General features: G+C 55.7%; 1 protein-coding gene across 3 annotated transcripts in view; it reads right to left on the bottom strand.

Moving 5' to 3' along the window:
- Positions 1-329: 329 nt before the first annotated feature.
- The window catches only part of ZNF395 (zinc finger protein 395), a 41133-nt gene continuing 32229 nt past the window's right edge, over positions 330-9233 (bottom strand). For all 3 annotated transcript variants that reach the window (XM_057506573.1, XM_036888905.2, XM_057506562.1), the window contains exons 5-10: positions 7807-8042; positions 7337-7437; positions 6370-6643; positions 4959-5051; positions 4028-4131; positions 330-3796 (exon numbers count right to left, since the gene is read on the bottom strand). In XM_057506573.1, coding sequence (XP_057362556.1) covers positions 3685-3796; positions 4028-4131; positions 4959-5051; positions 6370-6643; positions 7337-7437; positions 7807-8042 — 920 coding nt within the window. In that variant the 3' untranslated portion in view covers positions 330-3684. The remainder of the gene's footprint in view (positions 3797-4027; positions 4132-4958; positions 5052-6369; positions 6644-7336; positions 7438-7806; positions 8043-9233) is intronic.

Genomic DNA, 9233 nt, shown 5'->3' with positions numbered 1-9233 from the left:
CTGCCAGTCTAGGCAGTATAAAAAGTTTACTGCCGGGACTTCAATCCTAGTGCCTTTATTCCCTAGTTTATGACCCTGGGCAAGGCTCTTTAAGCTCTGCACCTCTCTCCTCACCTGTAAAATGGGAGTAATAGGAACTCTTACACAGGGTTAGGTGGGTAATCCACCTGGCCTGGTCTTTGGTAATGTTACCTGTGGCTATTATAAACAAACGAACGTGTGTGTGCTTCGCCCACAGTGTGACAGGCCAGCATGCATTTTTTTAACACCAAGGATGATAATCCTGTCCTTTGTAGGGGGAGAGGGTAGAGGGACAGGCACACATTAAATCAGACAATGTACCATTTTATTCCTTATAAAATATATTTCATATTGTTGTTGTAAAAACATTACATTTCACATTTAAAAAAAATTCTTTCAACAGTAAAAATAATACTTGGAAGACAGCTGGGGGAAAAGGTGCCAGTGAGACAAATTCACAGATGGGATTTATCTCCCCCCAATTTATTTATTTATTTATTTTTGCTCCTGGTAAAGTCAGAACCTGGGAGGACCAGAAAGTAACAGGACAGATTTCTTTCAAACAAATCAGTTTCACATCCAAATTAATAATGTCTTCCATGGAGTCAAGCTGTAGGCTTACTATCACAATGTGGACGTTACTCCAAATGTTCTCTTACAAAATTGCTTTCACAGCTGGTGAAAAGTCACATTAATTCAATCCAAGCTATTTTATTTGCAGGCCAGCCCCATGCTTTGCCCCTGTGACCTCACTTAACCACAGGAATCAGCGACAGGACCGGGTACTGTAGTATCATTAAGGCTGTTCAAAGCAGGCACCACAGACCCCAAAGCTAAATTCCAAGAAGTATTTTGAATAAGGGCGACGTCACCAGAATAAAAACTCCCCAACATAACTGCTCTTGAAAATCAGTCCTGTTAGTTTCAAAAGCATACCTGTGGCATCTTACCTGCTGCCAGATTCTGCTGCCTGGGGTCAGGGGGCTGGGAAGCGGGGAAAGACACGGAGACGAAGAAAAAAGGCGTGATCGCTGGATCGGTTCACAAACCACCCCCACCCTCCGAGAAGAAATGAACTTCGCAACCCCAAGGAACACCACACACCAAGAACCAACGCGACAGCCACAAGATGGGCAGGACGAGGAGGCCCCTGCCACCAGAAGGGGCGGGGAGCAAATGCAGACAGGGGAAGCCTGCGCCCAAGCTAAACTACAAACATAAAATAAAACCCCCTCGGTTGTGAAACTGGTTCACCAATTTCTTCCTTCTCTCTCCCTGGTCTGCCTCATGCAGCAGTGATGAGAAGCCTTTCTCACTCAGAGAAACTCTTCATCTCCAGTTATTATCTACACAGTCCAAGCTGAGGCGGGTATTCACACAGCTTTTCTAAAGAGGGGACTCAGCCTGCGCACTCTGGTTAAGAAGGGCAGGGGAGAAACCTGCGGGGCACAGCCCGTACCTCGGGGCTCCCTCCCTCCCCCATGGGCCTGCATAAGGGCAACATGGCAAGTGAGAAGTCTGGATAAGCAGCAGCCAGCTGTCAGCTTTTAATTCTCAGGGAGCTGGAAGGGACAGAAGGACCCTGGGCCACCACTTGCAGGCCTGGGTTGGGGCTTTACCAGGGCACAGATCCCACATACATTTTTTACTAAGTTAAAAAAATATTCCTCATCCCCACTGAAGACCTCTCCCCCTGCCACCACCAGCCTTCATGACCTCGGCCCATTCTTAGGCTGGCAGGTTTTCTAACACTCAACATGTCTTGGATGGAAAACCTCTGCACATTTCCCACACAAAGCAGCCAGAGGCGCTCGGTGGCCAGGTGTTTCCACCCCAGGCCACGGGGGCGGCCTGCATTAGGGCCAAGGTGGGCCGCTGCTGCCCAGCCCAGGAGAGGTGGCGTGGTGGGAGTCCCTGAGACCCTGCCCCTGGGGACCCAGGTCAAGGACTGGAACCCAAGAGAGCCGGGCACCAGGTGGTCACGCTCAAGCAAATCCCCAGAAGAGTCACACTTAGAAGAAAGGTAGGGCTCCAAAACAGACACATGCCCTCCTTCGGGGCTCAGCTCACTGGTTGGCATTAATCATCGGTTAGCATGGCACTGAACTCAATTCCCGCCCCTTCTCAACAAGACAGTTTTGCTTTATTTTCCTCCCAAGCAATGAAGACCAGGTTCCCCTCCATTCCTGAGGTCTCCAGAGACACCAAGGGCTGAAGCACCAGGAGGTCCTCATCCCAGCCAGGCCTCCCCACACGACTGCCTCAGACTCTAGCCTTTCCCATCCCACCATCAGCAAGGTGCGGTGCTCAGCAGACACCCAAGGAGGTGGCGCTGACCCTCCACATCACTCGGGCTGGACTCATGCTGGTAAAACGCCTCCTGCCCCAACTGGAGTCCTGTCCTACTTGCTACCTTAGGATGAAGGTCACAGGGTCTCCAAAGGGGTAGGTGAGCCCCTGGAACAATCGGGAACCTGGCGCCCTCCTCCCCACCACAGGGGCAAGCTGCCACTTCCTGCTCCGGCTGGCCTCCGCCTGCCTGCCCCAGGCCAGCCTCCCTGCAGCCTGAGGAGGGAAATGGGAAAATCCCGGGGAACCAGAGACAAAGAGGAACCTACTGTGGGGCGGGGTTCTCACCCAAGTAACAGGGAACTTTACTCAGAAAAAGGCTGCTGACTACACCACAAAAGAAGAAAGTGTTGGAGACGTGTCATGTCCTTGACTGGAGGGAGGCCATGTCAGGAGGGAGTTCATTCACTTGGGTGACAGCAGACGCTTCCACAAAGACTGCAACCCTCTGGTTCTTCCTCAAGTAGGAGGAAAGAATGATCAAGGTAGTGTTTAACTGCCACATTTCAAGAAGCAAATTTGTATTAGCCTTTTGGCTCAGCTATTTGGGGACAGTCTTAAAAACTATTAGTCTGAGTTTTGAGAAGGAGCCATACAATATTTATTGGGATGCAACCCAGTGTCTGAGGGAACCCAGATTCAAATAGTTGTCACCGAGAAAGGGGTCTCCTCTTACCTCCCCGAAAGCTGCTTGGCGAGGACAAGCCCTCCCTCCTCCTGGGTTCAGGAGGAGGAGGGGTGGCTGGCTGCACCTTAAAAAGGACACAGGATCCCCCCTCCCCCGGCCCCAGGCCCCTTCCCACCCCATCCACAGCAGGTCCTGCCCTCTAAGTAATCACCAGAAGCTGGTGTTTTTTGTTGTTGGGGTTTTTTTTTTAAGAAAACTTAATTCATCCTGCTCACAGTCCCTTCTGGAAGAGTTGAGAAAACAAAGAATTCACCAACTCAGCAGGAAACAGAATGCGCTGTTCCTTCTTTTGATGTACACATTAATCCCCCAGAGAGACAGGGTGTGGGAAAGCGAGGGAGGTTAATGCTTTGGTCTCTGGTTCGTTGCGGAATACCCCTGGTCAGTTTTGGCTCTCTCCTATTTTAGAGGGAAAAAATATTTTTGCTGTTTTTTTTTTAAAAAATAAAATGTTCCCACAAGGGGGGGGAAAGGTTTTGAGTATTACACCGTGGCCAACAGAGCCCAAACTCCCAATGTCCACTCTTTTTCTCCTTCGGGTTTCTGCTGAGGGCCTGTGACACGTCTGCCTCGTGTCACCGGCCACACCGGGCCGGGAGCATAGGGGACAAGCCAGCCGAGCAGGTTCAGTCCAGGAAGCGCTGGCAGGCTTTCTTCCAGCGGCAGGCAGTGCACCACTGGTCCCGGTGCTCGATGCCATACACCTTGCGGCACTTCTTGGCCTCCCCGCGGGCCTTCCTGCCAAGGGACAGTAACGAGGGTACAGTCACGTGCTGGGCTGGACAAGTGCAGCCGCCATGAGGCTGGCTGAACAGGCAGGGGCTGGAAGGAGCCTCCCGCATACCCACTGTGTCCTCCCAGTGGGCTCCCTGGGGGCTACTCCTGGGGACCAGGGTGGGTGGACCGGGAGCCCACACTTACAGTGGGAATGTGGGGACAGAGCCCAAGGGAGGCCACAGGAGGTCTCACCTGGTGCTGCTCTGGGCCCGGGGTGGAGAAGTGACAACCAGGTGTGACTTCACTGCAGGTGCTGGCTGCTGGGGCTCGCTGAAGCTTAGCGACCGGCTCCGGACCTGGGCACAGGGACACGGGTGGTAAGCACGGGCCGTGAGCATAAGGGCAGGAGGGACCGGTGACAAGCCATCCTACAGGAGAGTCGGCCACACCTGCCGAGCCCGTCCTGGTGCCAGGAGGCCTTGGAAGGACATTCCCAGTCAAGGTGAGCAGGGGCCAGGTGGGGAGGAGCAGGCCACTCTGGGGATGGAGTAGAGGCCACACAGAGGGGAGCCTCTGGCCTGCTCCCTGCAGTGTCAGGTGGAGGCACCATGTGTGGAACAAAAGGAAGGGCTGCACTGCCTCAATGGCACCTGCACGCACTTAGGTTTGACACGTTCTAGAAAGCACTGTGCCTGCTTCACAATGGCTTCCAATTTATTTTCATTAGAAGAAAGCAACCTGCGGCATCAGTAGTAGCCTCGTGATTTCCGATCCACCCCACAAGGCCCCCACAAACCCCAATGTCTCTCTTGCCCACCCTCATCCTCTCTGACTTCCCCACATTCTCTCCCTTCTCTAGGAATTTAAACTGTGAAGGAGCAGCTGAAGACACCTGGGGCTACACAGGGCTCTGACTCTGGCCTCGCCTGCTGGTTTTCCCAGCAATCACCTTGCTGGATGTGGGCACTCTGCCGCCAGCACCCTCCTTCCCCTTCCAGGAAGGGGCAGTGACCAGCTGGAAGTGCTAGGCGACGGGAGAGAGAGCATGGAGAGCGCCAAGAAGTCAGGGCACCGGAGGCAAGTGCAGGGAGATGGCTCTGGCACCAGCTATGTGTGGACGAGCCCTCAGCCTGTTCCAGGGCCCCCGAGAAGGGTCGACAGGCCCAGAGACGGGCTCACTCACCGGCGACAGGGAGGAGGCCGTGGAGGGCGCAGCTGCCCAGCTAATACTGGTGTAGATGTGTGGTGAGACGGGGATCTGAAAGGATGGCAGGGCCTGCCGAGGACAAGAGCGCATCAGCCTCGCCTTGCTCAGAGGTTCCCAGCCCACCCGTTCGTCCCGTGACTGCACGGCCCACAGCTGAAGCTGTGTGTCTGGCTGCGAGGTTCTAGATACAGCAGAATGCCCTCCCCAAGCCAAGTGTCCGAGCAGCCAGCTCTTTGAAGGAGTCGCCACGATCCTAAGCTCCAGTCTTTCTGTGGAACCCTTCTCGAGGAGCTGGCTTACGTGCCAGCCTCACGACTGGATGACCCCAGGGGATCAACTTCCTGACTAGATCACTTGCTATAGGCGGTTCCCCAAAAGCCTTGGAGCGCGGGTGTGTACACTGTCCCCCGCAACCCCTGGCAAGTAGCAACGCTCTCCTCAATGTCTGGGTTTAGGTGTCGTCGTGCTGCCTTCTCCAGACCCCCGGTCATGGGGTCAGCCAGCTGCCTGACAGGCCACCTGAAGTTGGCCAAATGTGAAACAGCTAAGCGACCACTCATTCTAATGAGAAGGGAAGCCGACTCATTTTGTAAAGGCTTTTCTGATCCAAAACACTGCTTTCTACTTACTAGCCTCCTGCAAACCAGCCTAAAGTCTGAAAAAACCAAGCTGTAGGCATAAGAGGATTTTCAGAAAACTGGCACACAGTAAGCTGTGTGTTCACTAAGTACCTACTACATGCAGTGAGGACCATCTACGTGTCACCCCCTCCATGACAACCCTCCCAACCCCATGGGAATAAGAGCCTGGTCCTTCCTGTACCCACAACTATTTCTTGTGCCTCTAGGAAGACACCTTGATTATTTATTAAAATTAATCATAGTCACATACTCATTTCTCTCTCCAGCTAAACCATGCACTTTACAAGGTCAAACATTAAGTCTTGCTCCACGTGATAAACCCAATGTCGACACACAGTAGGTATTCAAAAAAAAGGGTCCCGGTTTGTTTGTTAACATAACACAATTCTAGGAACTCAGGACTTACTCTGGGAAGCCCAACTACACCACTCCGTCCCCTTTTATAACCAGTGGCGTCACAATTCCCCACTCCAGATCCATCAATCTGGCACTCAGGAATTCGGCCAGATTTTCAGTAATGACTCATGACAGCCTCCAAGGAGGAATGCCAGAATTCCTGACTTTACTGAGCGTGAGGTCATTTTCCTTTTCCTCTTTGTAGAAGTCAGCGATGGGCAGTTTAGCTAAAGGCTCAGCCTTCAATCAGGGAGGTCAGTGGCCTGTGAGCAGGCTGGCTGACGCCAGACCAGACATTGAACATCCTCAGAGCCACAAGGCTGAGCGCCCGGCCTGCCCCGACCCCGTACCTGGTACGCGTGGTCCGCCTGGATGTGCCAGAAGGAGCCAGGAGCTGACTTGCTGAGAGCACCAGGGCGCAGGTAAGACTCCAGGCCCGGGTGTTCCGGGCCTGATGGCTGGGCTTTGGGAGGCAGCGATGGAAGAGTGGCGAGGGGCGGGCTGGCCACACCAGGGGTGGGAGCTGGGTCAGCCGGGGGGACCGCAGCAGCACCCTCCTTCACCTGCATCTCTGTGTAGTAGAAATCCTCCTCCCGCCTGAACTGATCCGAGTCCACAGTGTCCCTGTGTGGGAGGAGATGCCATGGTCAGGACAGGCTGCCTCAGTTCAAACGTGGAAACCAAGGCGCAGGAGGGCGTGCTGGCTCAGGGCAGGTCAGGGAAGGAGCCCAGGACGCATGGAGGCCCGCCCCTGGGGTGGTGACACAGGGCCCAGCCTGCCCAGCAGCGGGTGTGGTCCTCGCACCCACGGCTTCGCTTCTCTGGCTTCTCTCGCAGAACATGCGACCTCTTTCCTCAAGTCCTCCGACTCAGAGCTCTGCCCCGGGGCCTCTCCGGGCCCCAGCCACCTGCACTGCATCCCCTGAGGGACAGGGCAGGGTGAGCCTCCTCTGCCGGGATCAGCCCTGGTCTAGGCAGTCAGGCCTAACGGGGCCCTGGTCCCCAGGGCAAGCGGGTGCAGGACTCACCAAATTACCCAATTTCTGCCCCAATCTAAAGCTTCCTGCTTCCCCCAGTGAGGCAAGCCACGCCCCCGGGTGGACAGAGCTCCCTTCCCAGGAGCAGCGGCCACAGCCACAACAGGCGGGTCCGCCTTCCCAGCAAAACTTCTTTCCAGCGGGCAGTCCCACCGGGCCCAGGGCCAGCGACAGGCACCAGGTGCCATTCTCAGCAAGGCACTCCCGGGGAGCCCTCGGGCTGTGGGCGGTGGCGGAGAACACCGGCGCGCTGCTCGGCAGAGGCCCAGCCCACACCTACCCCAGGTGGAGGGCTTTGATGTGTCGCTTGATGCCCACGATGGAGCGCAGGACTTTGCCACAGTTTGGCCACAGGCACGTGTACATCACCTTCACGGAGTTCTGGAAAGGAAGACGCGGTCACTGGGACGTGTTCCTCTCACGCCCCCCACTCACTCTCACCCTGTGACATCAGCTGCCCTGGAACAGCGCCCAGAAAAAGGCTCGGGAAGAGGTTCCTTGGGCCAGAGAACCTGCCCGGGGGTTCTGGCGGCCTTGAGCTGGGGTGTGGCGCCCAGGCCTCCTCCGGAGCCCTCCGGAGGGCAGCGGAGAAGCAGGACTGGTGAGAGGGACGGGCATGGAAGAGGAGGACGGGCTCCTGGGAATATCGGGAGGGGCCGGAGCAGCAGAGGGAAGCCGGGGCCTGGAAGCACCCAGGACCTGGGGCCCTGCATGCGGGCGCTGAGCTCACGCTCACACCGCACCACCCACCTTTCTTTTGCGTGGAGCTGGTTCATCCAGCAGGAAAGCGTCTGGATCGGTGTCAAATCCATTATCAGTGTGGGGCGACCCAAAGGCGTCCCCCAGATACCTGGGGCTGGCCTGGGGGCGGGGAGGCGACGGGGTGGACAGGCCGCTGCTCGCGCTCCAGTGGCCACTGCTGGTACTGCTCCCGCTGTCGGACACGTCGCCGCCCTCCTTCCAGGGGTCACAGGCCGCGCGGGAAGCTGGCCAAGACAACACGCAGGCCGCTCACCGGCTGCCCCGCAGGCCTCCGGCGCCGCCCCTATGCCAGGGTCCGCCAAGGGCCCGGGTCCCAGACCATGATATCCTAGGCTGGAGTTTGGGTTCCTGAATCCAATTTCTGCTTCTGCTCTGCCTGGCTCTGCGGAAACCAGGCCGCTTTGCAAGGGGGAAAACAAACAAAAACTCCCCTTTCTGAGCTTCGGTTAAAATGAATTGATGGCGGCAATTTCTGTGGGTGGCCCTGCCTGGTCTGGCGGGCACTGCCGGCCACTGCCCCATGGATGATCACGGGCCAGCACACATGCATAATGCGACTTCATTTTGTATGTCATTAACAGAAAGATAACCTAATTAAAATGTACTGCTCCCTTTATATGTTAAAAATAAAATTAAAAAGCAGGGGAAGAGAGGGCAGGGGAGAGGAGACCCCTCCTGCCCCTTGGCCTAAAGGGTGGGTGGGAAGGAACGTGCACAGACCAGCGTGCTGAGGACCCCTTGGGAAGCTCTCCCCGTGGTGGGGTAGGATGGAAAGGCCAAGTTAAGAGCTTGTTGATCATGCTTTCTTGAAAAACACCTTCCGATAATTTAAACCCAGGCAAGTACATCAAAACCTGTGTGTGAGAAGAAACCACTCCGTCAGCTTGCCAGCCATCAGGAGGCAGGCGTTTACCAGAGCTGCAGCCTGCCGGGGCCTGCTTTTACCCACAGTAACAACTCTGGAGGACGTAGAACAAACTCTGAGAGCAATTCAGGCTAATCCCAAGATGACAGGAGGCCCTTAGCCCAACGTGGCCGTGAACCTGCCGCCCTGCTTCCAGCCACGCATCTCAACAAGAAGATGATCGTGGCACGATGTGAAATTTTCAGGGTTTACACTGCTCCGCTTCTGGGTCCTTTAGGCCCAACCCAGACTCTTCCCTGCCTGGGCCGTAAATCTGGATTCATTTACAGTACAGGAGACTCTGGAATTCTGATACATGGAAGGAGCAAGAGAAGGGGAAAAACCGTGACACGTGCGGTACGGTGGCCACGTCCCCAACTCCCCGCGTGGACAGGCATCCCACGGAGCCTCCCTACCCCGGATTCTGAGATCGTCTACCACAGCCCTCGTGGCCAGGCTAAAGACCCTACTGCTTCTCGGCCATCCTGGTCCGTATTCCAACCTGCTCCTA

The sequence above is a fragment of the Manis pentadactyla genome, chromosome 1, assembly GCF_030020395.1.
Source record: "Manis pentadactyla isolate mManPen7 chromosome 1, mManPen7.hap1, whole genome shotgun sequence".
Taxonomy (NCBI): domain Eukaryota; kingdom Metazoa; phylum Chordata; class Mammalia; order Pholidota; family Manidae; genus Manis; species Manis pentadactyla.
The sequence above is the reverse complement of the archived record's forward strand: the minus strand, read 5'-3'. Positions and strand labels throughout refer to the sequence as shown.